Source organism: Argentina silus (genome assembly GCF_951799395.1).
Source record: "Argentina silus genome assembly, chromosome: 1".
Taxonomy (NCBI): domain Eukaryota; kingdom Metazoa; phylum Chordata; class Actinopteri; order Argentiniformes; family Argentinidae; genus Argentina; species Argentina silus.
This window is the reverse complement of record NC_139655.1, coordinates 17,379,757-17,398,448: the sequence shown is the minus strand read 5'-3', so window position 1 is coordinate 17,398,448 and position 18,692 is coordinate 17,379,757. Positions and strand designations below refer to the sequence as shown.

Sequence of the window (18,692 nt, the reverse complement as noted above, 5' to 3'; positions counted from 1 at the left end):
CACAATCAGGAAAAACAATCATCTTTTTTAACAAAGAGGTCCTCAATCAAAATGTTAAATTGCCCGAGCGGCACAACCAACTGTAATGTAATCTGTACATTGTTCCAGCAGTGAGGTGCACCAAAACTAAAAGCGGATTTATCCAATTCGGTGGACAACCAAGGAACCTCAAGAGTTAACCAACCCTGAGAACGATTTTGGTAACTTGTGTTTTTAAATTTCAATAACGTGATGAGGTAAGTTTATGCAGTAAGTCTTTGCACACAAAAAGGGAGTAATGATGCGATCAACGGGACTTTAACGAGGTCCAAAGTGTGCAATTTTGGAGGAAATCATAAATACTCTATGCTCAAAATGTATTGTAATGTGAAAAGTACATTCAATAAATACATGTTTACTTTTTTAAACAAAATGAGCGAATAATAATGACATACAATGGCAAGCAAATTAAAGTACGCTAGTAGTATAGGTTAATAACAGCAATGCAATCTTATTCTAAATTGATGGACATAACAGGCCTCTAAAAGTGCATCTTGCTAACAGTTTCGAACTTCAGAAATATATGCCAATCCACATGCAGTATGTTTTAGACAATGTTTCATTTTAGTCCATGTTGTGTTTCCTTATGTCTCCTCAGATCCACTTTCCGTTGGAATCCCTTGCCGCAAAGGTCGCAGCCGAAGGGTTTGAAACCTGTGTGCTTGCGGCTGTGCGTGATGAGGTTGGAGCTTTGACTGAAGGCCTTTCCACATACCTGGCACTTGTGTGGCTTCTCACCTAACAATGTAAAAACAAAAACATTAGGAATTGTTGCACTTGTGTTGCTTCTCACCTAACAATGTAAAAAAAAACAAAAAACATTATGAAATGTTACATACGCTTTAAATTCGAGCACTTCCCATTCAGGAGCTGTGATTGTTTGGGCTTAGCCTCGGCCTATAGGCTACGTTTTATTTTATATGTAGTATACGTATATTTTTTCATAGGGCAATAATATAAGGACTGCACAAAATGATTACATCATATTATAGGAATGGATATTCGTCCACCTGTGTGAATGAAGGTGTGTTTCTTCATGTCTGACTTCTGATGGAATCTCTTCCCACAGTACTGACACGGGTAAGGGCGCGTGTCAGAGTGGATGAGCAGGTGGGTGGACAGCGTGGACGAGCGCTTAAAGCTTTTCCCACATATTTTGCAGTTGAAACTCCTCTCCTGTGAAGATGTGAGTGGAACAATTCAAGCACCTTTTAATTCAATATTTAGGCTATACATTTTCGTTTGCGCATGCTTTATGCACGTATAGGCCTAGGGTATACATATTTTTGGCAAAAAGCTATGATCCTATCCCAATAGAATCATGACTAGTGAATGAAACATCGGGCCTTACCTGTGAGTGCACGGCTTGATGTTGCTCAAGGCTCACTGCGTGCCCAAAGGTTTTCCCACACATTCCGCACGCGAAGGGTCGTGTTCCGCTATGCGACCGACGAACGTGAACCTCCAAGCCGTGCGGCGTCGAGAACACCTTATGAAGAATGAGGTGAATGAGATATCGGTAAAAACGTTCATTAACAATAAACACCTCATCCAAATCAATCAATGTAATTGATTTAGGACTATGACTGTGTTGATGCATACCTTGCAGCACTTAATGCACTTGAATAATCCGCTTGGTTCCAGACGGGAACAGATAAAATTGGATTCAGACTTGATTTCAGAGGCCTTGACCCTCAGTTTGAGGTCCGAGTAGAACTCGTTGGCATGCCGCATTCTATAGAGCGACTTAGAGGAATAGTCTCGGTAAAATCCAGTGTTGGGACCCTGCTGGGCGTAAATGGGGGAATCGGTGCCACTGTCCTCAGGCCCATATATGCCCATCTGTGCGTCAGGCTCCATGGTCGTTGGGAGGTGGTGATATGTTCGCTGCACGAGGTTCCTGAGCTCGGATCCAGAGTAGGTCCATGCGTAAGGGCGGAATGGGATGACAAAATGGTGAGCGTCGTCCGCGGATGGAGTGAAACATGTTTCCGAATCTGTAAGTATTTGGACCATGAGAGTGAACATCCTTATCATCACGTACATATCACACTCGTAACAGACAATTTTGTAAACCTGAGGGACAGCTGGTCTTTGGGAAATCAGATGCCCATTATGCGTTCCGAGTGGAACAGAGCAGATTTGGTAGTATCAGAACAAATGTGATCACTGACCTGGTGATGCAAATGGAGACGGGGGGCGCCAGAAATCGTCATAGTCCGAGGAGCGGTCACACACGCTGCCCTCGCAGCTCAGCTGGGAGGTGGAGGAGAGGTCAGCCGTGCGCACGAGTTGGGACTCGGGGGAAAGCCTGCCGTGATTGCCGTCAGAGCTTCCCCCAAACTCATCCTGGGTTTTACTCTCTAACCACAAAGGGAGAAGGAGACCAAAGAGTAGCAATTATTTAAGCACATACCAAGTCTTGGTCATTTTTCGTCACATCCTCCAGTATTTATGGATTCTAATTGAACATGAAAAATGTCGTCGATATTTTTATTATTAATTAAATGCAGCATCATATTAAATGGACAGTTTACCTGCGCATATATGGGCTAAAATAGTATCCAGTCTAATGTAGTCATCGTCCAGGTATCGGGGTTGGTGGTAACTATGTGCCCGTTTGCTCTTCACTAAAAAGGACCTTGGCATGGTTAGTCCCCGCTGCAGTGCCGTTCAATGTCCTGGGTCACTCGCAGCTCGTCGTCAAAGTCGGTCAGTCCAGACGTCCCCACTTTATCTCTGGAATGATTTGAACACCATTGGTGGATAGGTGATCCAGCATAGGGATTTTTTTGGCAGGAGATTAAGCATGCGCAAAGCTACCTGATCATTTACCAGGTGTCGTGAGGCAGGTGGTCAAAGAGACCACTGTCCGCTAGAGTCTCCGAGTATGAGATTGGAAGCCATTTATTATATTTCAAAAAGGGTCACTAAAAAGTGATGTAAATTGTTCGATCAGATTACATGATTGGTTTAGCTTTGACCATTGGTTATTGACGCGGGTGCACACGGCGTCTAGACAGTGGATATAAACGCACATGGATTTTCCTTGATTATTTCCATCTAATTATCGCTCGTATTATAGCGTATCCTGCCCATGACGCGCGCGAGCGTCGAGGTGAAAAACAGATCGCTCCCACTATACTCAGTTTGGGAGTCCTAGACAGTCGCGTCCACCAAAAAGGTATGCGTGCGTCTAGGCTGTCAAGCGCGTTAACGGACACTCTGTGTCCATTTCAGAGGCGCGCACCGCGTAGTTCCGTTCACTGTGTATTTTTTGGATCTTGTTTTACTGTGCTATCTGACGGATCATGTCAAGACAGCCTCCGTAGCTCGCAGCATGTTGAAGCACACGACGGAGTATATTAGGATGCGGGGTTATCATATATGAGTTCGTATTAGTCTTGTCGCGCACAAATAGTTCTTACCAATTTAATCAATCATCTAGCCTCTACAAAATGTCTCCAAATGATCCAGCGCGTTCTTTATCAATTAGGTTACATCGAAAATGTTCCAAACAAAAAAAGTTGTTTGTGAATAACAATCACTAACGCTATGATATTTAATCACCATATGTCAGTGTAAACGATACCTTGCAGTGCCGTCTCAGCGCGCGCCGGCGACGACATCGGCCTACCTTCAATTACGCATGTCAGGGTGACTGCTCTATCCAAGCAACAGCCTGCAAGTAGGGGACGGAGGTATCCCTTTCAGACCCACACTGTCAGAGTTAACAGGTTGACTTATACACCTGGATAGATCCAGTAAATGAAGGCCCTTGACTGTCCATGATGCCCATCTCTCTTAAAAAAAACTGTGGAAATAACGGAGAGGGTGCAATTTCTTTAGAAAAAAAATCAAAAAGCCTCAAACGAAATCATTGCGTGGCTTTATGTTGTCAAGGTCGTCTGAAAGCAAAGTGATATCGATTTTGGGCCATGTGAGAAAAAACGTTGTTAGTTGCACCTGCAAATACAAGTTGAGATAGATAGGCAAAGTTGAAACACATGCTCGACTCACAGACGAAAGTGGTTAGGCTAATAGTCTACCCGTGCTTTCACAATACAATTTTGCGCCAATGGGATAGAGGCATTCACATTTACATGATAATGGTAGTTTCAATCGGATATGAAAATAAAAGTTATCTATACCTACCTGTAGCCTTAAAGGCTACTGTATGTCCACATGCGTATCTCTCAGCGTTGCGTACCCTCTCTCTCCCCTTGCTGAACAATACAGTGGCTCTAATAAACATGTCCCCTAGAAACAGACAACTTCCTGAACGTCAGATTTTGTTTCAACACTGATTAATACTTGCTAATGGCAACACACATTAGAGTCTTTCTACTGTTTTACTAATATAATAATATAAACTTTAACAATTGCGTTGTGCACACTGTAAATCACCTTTTCTAACACAACACTCAATGAATCATGATAATATAATTCCCACACACAACTCATGCTCTTATGCAGATCCTTCATATTCCATTTATAGGCCTAGACCATTCTGTTTTTCCATTTACAGCTCAAGGTGTGGCTGTGTACATGTAATTATGTTTCATAACATGTTTTGTTAAGACTCAATCTTAGCCATACCATTGCCCACACATCTCTGGTGTAGTTCCAGACAGATCCTACACATGCCTTAAAATGGAATTTTAATATCCATCATTATCTGTCTTCTTTCTGTACCTAATTGACCAGGCATTGTTAGTGTAGCATAGAAATAGCCTGTCCACTTTTCCACTTGTAAAGGCAAAAGAACAGCTGGTGTCTCAAAGTGTACTGGTGTGTGTGTGTGTGTGTCTGTGCGTGTGTGTGTGTGTGTGTGTGTGTGTGTTTGTGTGCGTGTGTGCGTGCGTGCGTGCGTGCGTGCGTGTGTGTGTGTGTGTGTGTGTGTGTGTGTGTGTGTGTAAACGCTGAGACCACCTTCTCACCTTGGACTGACTTTGGTTCATTTAGTTGGTTTAGCAAAATTCAATGTTCAGACTAAGAGAACCGCGCTTGACGCAAAACAAATATTTCAGTCCTAACTCGCCCAAACACTATCCTAAATTGAAGCAGACCTGGGTCGAGAAATAAGCCTATCTGAAATACTTTCAAATACTTTGAGTGTTTGCTTGAGCATCAGCCTGCCTGGAGTGCCAGATGGGCGGAGGTTTGTAATTTTGGGACTATTTCATTGGTTCCATTGTGTCAGGTAAACTAAATCAAGTACAGATAAGTATTTGAAATCATGTCAAATACTATAGTCAAACTGGTTTCGTCAAAATGTAGTTTGTGAACTTACTTCCGGTTCCGAAAATCGCCATTAACTTTTCCCTTGTTAAAAAAATCCAGATGGGACAAATGAATGGGGATATACATTCTGATGGCTCGCTGTCAGAATGCATAGTAGTCAGGATTTTTTTTCAAACAGCTATTAGAAGCGTTTTATTACATGTAGGCTCACAGTTTCTTGTCTGACTATCTAGCCTTTGATTCTTTAAATTGGCTCTCTCTAGTATTTAAGGGAACAATCCTAACTCGAGATCCGTGCGAGTAACGCCGACATTCTAGTCAATATTCCATTGATGTCAATGGGAAATTTGCGCAATGATTGGAGTTAAACGCGCGGATCACGAGTTCGGATTCCACCCTAAATTATTGATTTTCAAGTTTTGGCTTAGGGACAAAATAATTGAAAAACTGTTACCAGAACCAAGCGCTAGTTAATCGGAAAAGGGGCCTTGATGGTAGCCTAAGTCTTCAGTCTCAGCGAATATGTGATTGAAATACCAGTGATAAGAGCTTGAGGTTTTCATTCTGTCGCATTTTCAACTTTCTCAAACATGCAGAACAGAGCTATATAAATAAACGTTGGTTTTGACTTTTCGTCTCTGAACCACATGTCTATTTCTGCTGCTTGAACTAAGCTCTTGACTTGAACCTTGAGTGCAGAGAGAAGGAACGTGACTTCTGTTCGTTATATATAGTTTACCTGTGCAAGCCTATTCTTTTGTGTAGCCTACCACATACATGTGAATCTTTGAAAAGTCATTACAGCAGTTGAGGTGGGAAGTGCTTTGTGATTCAGTCTCAATCAGCCTATGTTAAAAGTGTGTTCTTTTCAGATTTAATCATTTGCCTGCAGTTCAGTCTAATCTGACGGGTTACAACACACTTGAAATAAGGTCTGATAGTGATTGATTATGTATCTGTGTTTGTTGATTTTACAAACCAGAAGAGTCCTCAGACATCATCAAAATCTAATGGGCTGTGAGTGAGCATCGACACCGCACTGCATCTCATGCAGCTTACATTTTTGCATGTTTGAATACTAGCCTAGTCACAATTGCGATTGATTGATAGATTGATTAATGATAGCTAATTAGCTAGATAGCTATTTTTATCTGTAGTCCCTGGACAAGAGAATATCAACATCAATACATCAATACAATGCAACACATTATAGAAAAAATACATACAGTATGTGCAAATATACAACAATAGACAATATTATTGTCATATTTGTATCTTGATTGATTGATTACAAATTCTTTCCACAGCTCACAAAAATTAACACAACAACATAAACACACATATTCCTACATACTGTACATGACAAGAAAAACAACAGGGACATATCAAGTTATAGGCCTAAATAGTACAAAATACTCTCACCCTGACCTATGAGGAGACAGAGGGGAGTTGGAACATGACATTGAGAGCGCTGTCTGTAGAGGAGCTTTCATCAATTGTTGAGACATCTTTATGAAAACCACAACGTGCTATCTCCCCTCACAGGTTCCTCTGGCCCACTGGCACAAACCACACAAATGTGAAGCGCTGCCTGTCCTCTCCTGTCTCCCCCCCCCCCCCCCCCAACGTGGGCTTTGTGATATACACACAGATAATCTGAACTCACATTTACTTCATAGCACCCCCAAAATCAGCTGCCCAACTGCTCCCTGCCCCTGATAGGGCCCAAGTGAGAACACAATGCATGATTTACTTAACAGTCGAAACCACAACACAGTTCTTCTTTTAGAGGGTTATAACATCTTGTTTTCTCTCCTGTTCTGACCCCAAATCTTGTGACTCTAACAAGTAAATCAGAGATTATAGGGAAGAAAGATTTGGGGCCCCTGTTGGCACTTAAACTCTACTTTATAATATGATATTTATAGAACTGATCAGATGGTGTCTTTATAGCTAATCCATTACTAACATTGTTCTTTGGTTTAGTCAGTTGTTTTAGGTTAATGCACATAAAAGATATTTGGCTTCAAACTATTTGCTATAATTTATGGCAGATGATAAATCTAGAAAACACTGCAAAAAATCCTCTCTTGCTTCACATGTCCTAAATCCTCTCTGGTTGGAGGCTGTAAACAGATAGCAAATCACCTCAGACAAGTGAGACCCTCATCAATCTTTGCGATCGGCAAGACCCCTTATTAGCGAACCAGCCAACTTCTGGTTGTAAATCTTCCAAGTGGGCAAATACTCGGAATCCCAAAGAAGCGGACGTGTGGAAATCTACTCAGCACTTCCTGGTTATTGTGGTCCTATTCAAGAGCGTGTTTGAGTTTGTAGCCACTGAGGTTAGTGTTCAACCATGGTCCTGACTAACTCTCCTTGCTCTTAAGCACAGTCAATGCAGAGAGCTTATCATTAGACAGCCATTCGCTGTCCCAATGTTGCATTCAATACTTCCTGGTAGCCTGGCTTGTCTTTTCTCTGTATGCTATAACTTATTTGATGGCCACAAACCAAGTCCATAATTATTAACTTGACTGCGTTGGAGCTTTTGTCCATTGTTGCCATTAATGAGAATGTTTTGTTGATTGGACAAACCATGTCTCGACTTCAAAGCATCCACACACAATACAGTACATACACAAATAGATAATGACTTCACTGATGTGCTTGAATCTGTGCTTTGATAAATACATTGCCTCTAAGTATGAACTCCCCTTTGCCTTCCTGTATAGAGTGTAAAAAGTCTGGTCAAAGTGTCACACAGCTGAATGTGCTTTCTCAAACAGATCTCGACACAATCTTTGCTATTTCCAAGTCTATAGTGAATGGCTGTGACTGTGTTTGCTGTATTGGATTTGTCCAACTCATTGTTTTTGCAATAGTTACATTTAAGGAGTATTTTATTGTAATAAGCCCCCTGAAGAGCATGACACGACAATTAAACTTCTGTTCAGCCACTAAACCTGAATGCTACTCTACATGGTGAACAAGGGTATTGTATTGCATGCTGTTTAAGACATTGATTAGAGATGTTGATTATTGATAAAGGGTTATTATTGTTAATTATGCATAATACCCCTTACCTCATTAATTTAGTCATTAAATAAAAAGTTTACCATGTTTACTGTGGAATGCAACCAAAGTATATCAGTACTGAGCACAGAAAAAATGTGTCTGAATAGGTTGCTGATTGCGGACTCTTGCTGTGGTGTGCTATAGTTGACCCTGTGATCATACGCGACTCTGAGTAACTGGATGCCAACGTTGAGCATCATAAAAGACATGTCATGTTAAAATGTTAATTGAACGTTGAACATTAAATAGGGAGCAAATGTGATATCCACACCCTTCTGTCGAAAAATTGCTATATAGAGAGATAGGATGATTGATAACGAACATCATAAGGGCTGATACATGCATGTAAAAAGTAAATAATGCATTTAGACACACATTGGAGATCGAAATAAAGTGTTACCCTTTATTAATTTAAACCGGTGGGTGTATTATTGTACTATTCAACCAATATTGGTGTAATTCAGCAACTGGATATGACATGACATGACTGGACTGTACAAGTCTCACAGTTTCTCTCTTGCGAAATCAATTCCGCAGAACAGGGCATAGCACAGCATTAACCTGTATTCTAACTGGGACTAGAAGCTAACGTTAGTCGAAAGAAGAACATCTGCACTGAGAGTGAGAGAGAAAGATGTTATCTATCACTTTGAGCCAGAAAAGGAGAAGACATTGGTTCATTTTTAGTGTTTGGTGATCTTCTGATAGGCCTTTAACAAACTCATGGTGATTAAGAAATATTGGGACTGACATTAGAGGCCCCAGATGTCAGAGATGTATTGTAAATGTTTTTTGGCTTCACAAATGTTTTGTGGCTGTTTTTTTGCTGCTGTGTCCTAAAAATGCTTAGCTTAACATTGACAATGTTTTCAACTTATGTCAAGAGCTGTCTTGAGTGTGACAAGGGGGTGGAAAAGTAATAATCCATCAGGTAGGCCAATCTATTGGAGGCAGGTTATGTTATTCAATGAGAGAGAAGTTTTTTCTTGTCATCCAACCACTGAGAAATAGTTATCCATAACCCATGTTATGACGCTAATAAACACACACACACACACACACACACACACACACACACACACACACACACACACACACACACACACACACACACACACACACACACACACCCACAATCATACTCCAGCTACTTATACAGATAGTGTAACACTGCAAGCGAACATTCAATTCAACACCATTTACATTCTGAATACACCCCTGTCCTGGAGTTGTCCCCTATGACCTTTGGAGTAATGGCCACCGTGGCGTGACTGCTGCATGACACTGCTCTGATTAATCTCAGCCCAGAGTGCTCACAGGGTGTGTCGCTACAACTGGTCCCACCAGGGGAAAAAGTGGACCATGGAAGTGGGCGCATAACGTGCTTTACTGAGAGTTGCTGTGTGTAGTAGGTGTGGCTGTCTTTGCCAACACTCTACAGGACAGTGAACTCTTAGGAGAAGTTTCTGGGACACAAATTAAGAGACTCTCCATTGAAGATGCTTTGCTTGTTAGTAAGACTTGGCTTAATTTGGGTCCAGGAAGCCACCCTATATAGTAGTTACTGTAGTAGACATACATGGTTGGTCATGTGGAGCAGTCTCTCAGTAACCAGGCTACAGCACAGCTCATTACCTCCAGCTGTGCTTATGATGGAAATCTGTCTCAAAGAGATTGTCTTTTTAGAAATCAAACAATTACATTGTCTTCAGTCTTAAAGTAAAGATGGTTATGGGGCTGAAAATTCATATTTTAGACTTACATCAATAGTCTGACCGATTTCAACATTGACCGTTCAACCCAACTCTCTCATGAGTCAGACAATTTCACAACACAGTTTACAAAAGAGAATGATATTTTAACTATCTTTAAGCTACATTACATAGATAATTTTCTGAGTCAGTGTGACAGAGATCGATGATAATATCTCCCTTAAAAACAACTGTGAAATACATTGGTCAAAACAAACAAACAAAACATGTAAAATAGTAGGAACTGGAGGCTATAGGCCTAGATTGTCTGACATACAAAGACAATTGCCATATTGGTTTCAGTGAGCCATTCTTCATTCATGCATAACTTAACATTCTTGATAAATTAATAGTTTAAACTATTCAAGCACTGTTAATCAGTGTTTGTTGTCATTACACCATTCTGATTGACATAAATAACTGTTCCACTGATTCTAGTTGCTGCATGAGAAATAGCAAGTAAGATAATTATTCTATTATATTCTATCACTGTCTTTGTGGTAAAGTGTCAGTCTTTCATATCAAGAAAAATATATTTAACAAACTGACAGTACATGAGGTTTACTGTCTAAGAATCTTAGTAAGCCAATAAAGAGTTGGAGCTGGTGCTCAAATACGCTGTATTGTGTGACACGGTCTTTGGTTCAAACAAATGCACGTTAATGATAATAACCTCTCACATGTTGCTGCTGTCGTCTGCTGGTGAATTTGTGAATTTAGGCCTGTGCGATAAAACAGACAAAAGTCCCCCAATGCAGTAGGGGGCGTTACGGTAAATTAACTATCTAACAACAGGACGTTTACTTTTGCAACGTCCGCTCTGCCCCAGTACGTGCATTAAAACACGCCGATTTCACAGCTGAGGAGAACGAAAAATATTTTTTAAACAGAAATGGTTAGTAAACTGTTACCATATGGTATGAAACCGAAACATGATGCGATATCACTTCATTATCTGTATGTAATGTCTGCCTTTAGCTTCTTAGGAACTAGATGATGTTGGATTTGTTCTGCATATGCCAGTAACGCGGGTCTAGCTGTAGACTCGGCTCCAGCGTGGCGCTACTATGCTTGTGAATAGGCTAGCTGGCTTATTTATAGACATTTAAAAAAATTAAAAAAATCAAATCAAAAAAAAAAAAAAATCATAACTTGCATGTCTGCATCTTATCTTTAATGGCATTTTTTTTTTTAAAGAATTATCCTTAGGTAGTAAATAGGAGTGCACAAATCTGCAGAACATGGTACAGCTCCAGAAAGTGGCATAGAAATAATATTGGTAACTGACCCATGTTGCTAGAAAATGGCAAACAATTGTCTCATCTCGTTCTTTTCTTAGGGGTTTGTCAAAGTAGTCAAAAGCAAGGCCTACTTCAAGAGATACCAGGTGAAATTCAGGAGGAGGCGAGGTAAATCATGAATGCTTTGCGGCCTAGTAACAAGCTGATAAGCCAAAGGCCTTAATTTATCTCATGGCAAACTGACTCGCATTGAATGTTTCTTGTCTGATTGGTGTGGTTGTCTTTGATAGAGGGAAAGACAGACTTCTTTGCACGCAAACGCTTGGTCATCCAAGACAAGAACAAGTACAACACACCCAAGTACAGGATGATTGTGAGGTTCTCCAACAGAGACATCTGCTGTCAGGTGAGCCATACTCAAGGAAACTAGAAACCATCACCATCTGATTGGGACAAGCTGTCAGTCAGAATAATATGTTGCAGTTTGGAAGTTATGTCCAAAACAAACTCATTAACAATCATTTAAATATGAAATGTAAACCTTATGCTTTTTTCTTTTAGAATGTGAGTGATGTATGAACTTAAATGTTCCCGACTTAATTTAAGGAGGTCACGTATGCTTTTCAATGTGTGTACTCATTCTGTGTTTTTATTGGGACATTGTTAAAAGAAATCACTTCTGTTTCAAAAGTAGTAAATTAAGTTGATTGATTTTCTTCTGTCTGTTTCAGATTGCCTATGCTAAAATTGAGGGAGACCAGATTGTCTGTGCTGCCTACTCCCATGAGCTTCCCAAATATGGCATCTCTGTGGGGCTGACAAACTACGCTGCTGCCTACTGCACTGGACTACTGCTGGCCCGCAGGGTAAAGACACACACACACACACACACATATATATATATATATTCTTGCCCATACAAATGTTATGTAAGTACATACAGGTCTGGTGAGACATACACTCATGAATGCACATTGTCAAACAGACTAGGGTTGGGTGGTATAATGGTAATGCGATATTTTGCGGGATTTGAAAATGCCCTTTTTTTTTTTTCAATGCCGTCATAACATTTCTGATCCATTTTCAGAATTAAGAGCTGTTTGTCAATTCACAGTGTTTAACAGCGCCGCTGAGAAGTGCTAATGACTAGTTCCCTAAAAAAATACCACTGCTGCTATATGGCAGCATTTTCCAATGATAAAAGAGAGTCTGCAGATTTGGAAGAGGTTATTTGCAAGATTTGCATGAAAAAGATGACGGCCAGAGATGGGAACTAATCTACACCCGTACCTCAAACTGAAACACTCATTAGCAGCTGCACAGATGGGATATCTGTCTATCAAGTACTGCTGTCGGGTTCAGCTCTTTGCTGACAACGGATATGTGGTCGTCAGTTAACTTGATGCTAGACATGTCGTTAACCGTCCACTTTGTCACATTAGACTGAAACTACAGTCAAAATGCCTACAGACTAGCTTTTTTCCAGAAAACCTCATGGCAGACAACATTGTTAATGCACTCCGCGCGGCACTTGGATGCAAATAAACTTTCGGCCATAAGGACTGACAATGCTGCTAACATTGCATCCGCCATCAGGGCCCTGAATTGGCCATGGCTCAACTGTTGGCCACAACCTCAATCTGGCGGTGACAAAGTGCAGGACCATAGGCAACAGTTAGAGTGGGCCCTCGGAGTTTGCTGTACCATTACCACCGTCTTCTCACAGCTGGCCCCAAAAGAAAGAGTTCAAAAAGACTCCGGCGGAATTAGGACTCCCAGAGCATAGTCTCATAATGGTAACTCAATCAATATTTTATAGACAAATGATAGCGTGTCTCATGTCCTATAAGCTATATTATTATGAATGCACCGTGTGATGCTTCTTATTAAGCTATTATATTATGCTATCCAACTTAGTTTAGTTTGTCAAGCTGTGATTGGGATGTCAAGTTTAAATTATTGTTTAGGCTAAATGTCATACAGGTATAGCAGTCACCAAATAAATAATTCAGTTTTTCGATGTAGATTAAATATATGGAGCAAAGACAGCTCCCGCCAGCCTGTGACATTATTTTTTTACCCCGGTTGACGACGCTATAAAGGTATGAAAAAATGTATACTGCCCAACCCCAATACAGACTGCATGCATAGTTCACGGCACACATGCAGACGGTACACTGCCAGGTCTTTCTCCTAGTTGGAGCCATTTGTCAGGGCTGCGATGGGACCTGCATTGTTACTGATGTCAGTTTTCTTGCTGCTTTTGACTGATGCCTGCCAGCGCACACCCCATCTGGGTATCATGCTGACAATGCGAGACAGACGTGCCTTGTGTTTAGATTTAGTGGTAATAACATGGTACAATTACATTGTTTTCACTGTTGAAAACAATGCTATAGTCATGTCTTTCAATCAGCTCTGCTATGCAGATCTTTTTACCTTTTATCTTTTATTGTACTTGCTAATATTCAGAGTTGCTTAAAGGCTAAATTCTCAAGCATTTCTAAAAACATTTTGTACAGTTCCCTGCTGATAGAGGTATACATGCGTGCTGGCCTATTTACTCAGCTGTCTTCTCTCCTTGTTAAGCATTGACTGGTTTTATATGAGAAATAGGACATTATCATTAAGCCCTACTGTTGCCATCCATAAGTTTCCTTTAAAAAGTCTCTCTCTATTCCTTGTCTGGTCTCCTCAGCTGTTGAACAAGTTTGGCCTGGACCAGGTGTACGAGGGCCAGGTGGAGGTGACGGGAGATGAGTTTAACGTGGAGAGTATAGATGGCCAGGCAGGGGCCTTCACATGTTTCCTAGATGCTGGCCTGGCCAGAACGTCGACAGGAAACAAGGTGTTCGGGGCACTAAAGGGCGCAGTCGACGGTGGACTCTCAATTCCTCACAGGTCAGTGCACGCTTAAGCTGTATATGAAGTGTCCACTGTAGACCTCTTATCATAAACATTATTGTGATCCCTGCCTATTTGAATCAACTTGAGTCCTCTGTCATTATAAAGTCATGACTATGCTAATGCAATTTCTTAGATTACCCAAAGGCTCTTTCAGGGATCATTTTGGGTACTGGCCAGCCATGCTAGTGGACTGATATCCTTCTACTAACTAGCTTTTGTTAAAGAGGGACTGCACTGGCTGATTTTTTTTCTTCCAAAAATGCAATTGAAAACAAGATTTGTTTCTTGAAGGTGTGGTTTGATGTACCATCCAAAACCCCACCTTCAAATTGTCAGGGAAAGGATAGGCGTCATTGAAGAGTTAAGACGCCTATCCTTTCCCTGACAATTTGAACAAATCATGGTCTGTTTTCGGACTGACTCGATTTAGACTGAACATGAAGATACTGGGTTTATGTACAAAGTTAGCGTTTTAATTACATTTTGGGGCTAGAATTTATGTATATGGGTACTGCCAATGCCAATGCTAGATATACCGTTTTCAAAAGGAAACTTTTTTTTTTCATTTTAAATTCTACTAGCTCAGAGTACAAGACCTGTCATTGTATAAGCACACAATTGATTCTTAGTCACTGCATCAATATAAGCTGTGCACATCAAACCTGGGCAAATGCATTTGAGATTTGCCTCTTAAAGAGACAGTTCACGCAAATTACAAAATCACAAATTTGATTTCTTACTAGAAAGGAGTCAAAGGACAGACTTCAATCCACACTTGTTGTGGGCACTGGGCACTGTAACTAACAGCTAATTGTTTGCATTTTTGACCAAAATCCTATGCAAGTCAATGGTGCCCAAGTTAGCATGTTTGAAATGGCATGTTCAAATCATCTTTCATTGAAATCAAGTAAGAGATGCTACACTGCTCAAAAAAATTAAGGGAACACTTAATCGTCACAGTGTAACACCAAGTCAGTTAAACTTCAGGGATATCAATCTGCCCATTTAGGAAGCACAAGTGATTGTGAATCAATTTCACCTGCTTTGGTGCAAATGAAAGTGACAACAGGTGCACTGGAGAGGCAAAAGCAAGACAACCCCCAAAAAGGTAATGGTTTTGCATGTGGTGGCCACAGACAATTGCTCTCTCCTTATCCATCCTGACTTATTCTTCTCTAGTTTTGTGTTCTGCTAGTGTCCTTGTCACTACTGGTAGCATGAGGCGGTACCTGCAGCCCACTCAGGTTGCACAGGTAGTCCAGCTCCTCCAGGACGGCACATCCATATGTGCGGTTGCAAGAAGGTTTGCTGTGTCTCCTAGCACAGTCTCAAGAGCATGGAGGAGATACCAGGAGACCGGCCGTTAAACGAGGAGAGCTGGACAGGGTCGTAGAAGGGCATCAACACAACAGCAGGACCGGTATCTGCTCCTTTGTGCGAGAAGGAACAGGAGGAGCACTGCCAGAGCCCTACAAAATGACCTCCAGCAAGCTACTGGTGTGCATGTGTCTGACCAAACTGTCAGAAACAGACTCCATGAGGGTGGCATGAGGGCCCGACGTCCTCTAGTGGGACCTGTGCTCACTGCCCAGCACCGTGCAGCTCGATTGGCATTCGCGACAGAACACCAGAATTGGCAGGTCCGCCATTGGCGTCCTGTTCTCTTTACAGATGAATCACATCATGAGTCGCCGTAATAAAATTCACACAAGTTGGATCAGCTTGTGATTTGAATTTTTTACTTTGATTTTCGGTGTGATTTTGAATCCAGCCCTCAATGGGTTGATGATTTTGGTTTCCATTGACCGTCATTTTGTTCTCAACAAATTATACAATGTACATCAGTAAAGATTTTCAACTTGAATAATTTGTTCATCAAGATCTGATGTGTCCCTTAAGTGTTCCCTTAATTTTTTGGAGCAGTGTATAACAGATGCCTGAGATGCTACTTTGGCACATCCTTCACTCGCCCGCCCTGGCTAGCTTAATTTCCATCCCTGGCTGTACCACAATACTAACTTCTCTCCCTCTACTTCTCAGCACAAAACGCTTCCCAGGTTATGACGCAGAAAGCAAAGAGTTCAACGTAGAGATGCATCGCAAACACATCATGGGCATGAATGTGTCAGACTACATGAGCTACCTGATGGAAGAGGATGAGGACGCCTACAAGAAACAGTTCTCGCGCTTCATAAAGAATGGCGTTGCACCTGACACAGTACGGTCATAAAACACAGGCCACTGAAATTGACATTGTAATGCTAAACACTAAGAAGACCATACAGTAGCAAGATTATTCAAGAATTAAGCAAGAATATTCACTGACACTCCTTATCGTAAAATGTGAAGGGTGTGAACCTGTATCAGTATAGTCAGCCTGGTAACTCCAGTCACAATAGTTTGGTGTTTGAATTCACTGCTTCTTGATGATCAGTACCCTGAGCAAAATGTAGTTGGTTCTTCATTTTCATTGGCTGATGTCAATAGTATTTCAAGACGGGGCTGAGAGAAGTGAGATTAATTACTGGCCAGTGGTGAACCCCATTGATTGTGGGTTAGCTAACTGCTGCCCTACCCTGTCTAATCATGTGTTGTTCATTCAGGTGGAGGAGATGTACAAAAAAGCACACGCAGCCATCAGAGAGAACCCAGTCCATGAAAAGAAACCCAAAAAAGATGTAAAAAAGAAGAGGTGAGTTCTACTCACAATTGCTTGCTTTTCATTATTTACTCTTTTTGCAGGGGAATTGTTCTGACTGATAGTCATGAGATTATCTTGTTGGCAGAAATAAAAAATAAAAACTTTTTTAAATTGGTTAAAGTACTTGGCCAGTTTTTGGATCTTTTGGGTCTTTTGTCTTTCAAAAGTTTGAAAGATGTCAATTTTTTATCAGCCACCATCATTCATCTGTCAAGATTTTTTTTATATATGTGCAGTGCACTTGACTAACTGTTAAGCTCATAAATGGGCATTCTGTAGCTCCTAATGTGTAATCTAGCCAAAGCATAGCTTGCCCTTGCTGGGCGCCTTATCAAGCCATTTGTTGTCATAGTAACGTCCCAGTTAAAGGAATAGAAAGCCCACGTGCGGGTAACTAAGGTGAGCCCCGCCCAATGCCTTAGTAAATAAGTACATTGACACTGCACTTGTGTGAAATTGGATCTCACATTGCTCAACTCAAAGCTGCCTTCCAGCACTGGTTGTAGATAGTGCGCCTCAGAGATACAGAATTGATTAGTGTCGTTTATTAAAACACATTTTGACAGCAAATGATGGGTAATGCTGCACCTTGCACATCTATTTCTGATGAGCTTTAATTCCGACTGTTTGTCAACACCATAAATGAATTGAATTTCATCACTGGTGCTTGGGAAGAAATACTGCTTCTGTCAATGTTGTGTTGTGCGCTCTACAGGGAACCGTCACCAATAATCTTCTTTGCTGTGTTGAATGTTAATGGGGGGATTGTTTTTGCTGTTACAGATGGAACCGCGCCAAACTGTCCCTAGCTCAGAGAAAAGACCGCGTTGCCCAGAAAAAGGCCAGTTACCTACGAGCACAAGAACAAGAGGCTGCCGATGGTTAGAGGGACACCCTGCTATTGCCCACTGGTCTAATAAATCTATTGCAAAGACTCTGTGTGCCTTGAAAATCACTGCGCGCCATGAGAAAACACTGCCTAGACAGTTACATGTTTGTGCTATGGAGATATTTTTGTCTGATAAGAACTGTGCTCACTGTTGAGTGACAGTAAAGTACAGCAAAGTAAAACTGCCTCAGAATAGTTAGGGTACGCTTACAGTTTAGCTGTAACTTGTATTTACCAGAGAAACTGAAATGAGATCAGTGAGTGGTAAATGTTTGTGCAAAAATCATGCTGGTTCAAACTTGAAAAGTAAACATTTCTAGATTGCAACTCATCCATGAAAAGCAGCAATGATTACCTTAAAATAATGAGTCCAATTCCTGCAGGCAATGCATGTGGAGTACCTCCTACACAGAAATGTGAAACTTATTTTCAACATGATCTTGTATAACTGTCATGATAAATGTAGCTACACAGGTTAATAGGAATGTTAATACGGGACACAGAAAATGGCTCGTCTTCAGGCTGGAATTTACATAACACAAATGTCTACTGACATTTAAAGGTAACAGTTGGTGAACATACATACAAAATAGCTAAATGTGCATAGCAAAATGTGTAATGCAAGCATTCATTTCAGGTTGGCTCAAAGCATGTAGCTGGGATTGTTGCTTTGACATCAAACAGCAATATAAAGCAGTTTTGCATTTTGTATGGTCTGGCCCTTCTGCTCCAGAGCCTCTTCATTTTTGTAGCACTTTTGTTGCAACATTGTGTGTCATTCAAAACTATCAAGTGAGAAAGGATATGAAAGACCAGCACAGTCAGCATATTGACCTACACAA

The 18,692-nt window shown here is 41.0% G+C and overlaps 2 protein-coding genes across 2 annotated transcripts; one reads left to right on the top strand and one right to left on the bottom strand.

Moving 5' to 3' along the window:
* Positions 1-32: 32 nt before the first annotated feature.
* Positions 33-4,261, bottom strand: gfi1aa (growth factor independent 1A transcription repressor a). Its single transcript, XM_083676636.1, has 7 exons — positions 4,195-4,261; positions 2,577-2,778; positions 2,214-2,402; positions 1,642-2,036; positions 1,391-1,528; positions 1,050-1,215; positions 33-777 (listed from the first exon to the last, which is right to left on the bottom strand). Exons 2-7 carry the CDS (start codon positions 2,686-2,688, stop codon positions 599-601), a joined length of 1,179 nt encoding a protein of 392 aa, XP_083532762.1. The 5' UTR covers positions 2,689-2,778; positions 4,195-4,261; the 3' UTR covers positions 33-598.
* Positions 4,262-10,924: 6,663 nt separating this feature from the next.
* rpl5a (ribosomal protein L5a) lies at positions 10,925-18,571 on the top strand. Its single transcript, XM_083673835.1, has 8 exons — positions 10,925-11,007; positions 11,452-11,521; positions 11,644-11,759; positions 12,085-12,219; positions 14,052-14,254; positions 16,301-16,478; positions 16,864-16,952; positions 17,745-18,571. Exons 1-8 carry the CDS (start codon positions 11,005-11,007, stop codon positions 17,845-17,847), a joined length of 897 nt encoding a protein of 298 aa, XP_083529961.1. The 5' UTR covers positions 10,925-11,004; the 3' UTR covers positions 17,848-18,571.
* The last annotated feature ends 121 nt before the right edge of the window (positions 18,572-18,692 follow it).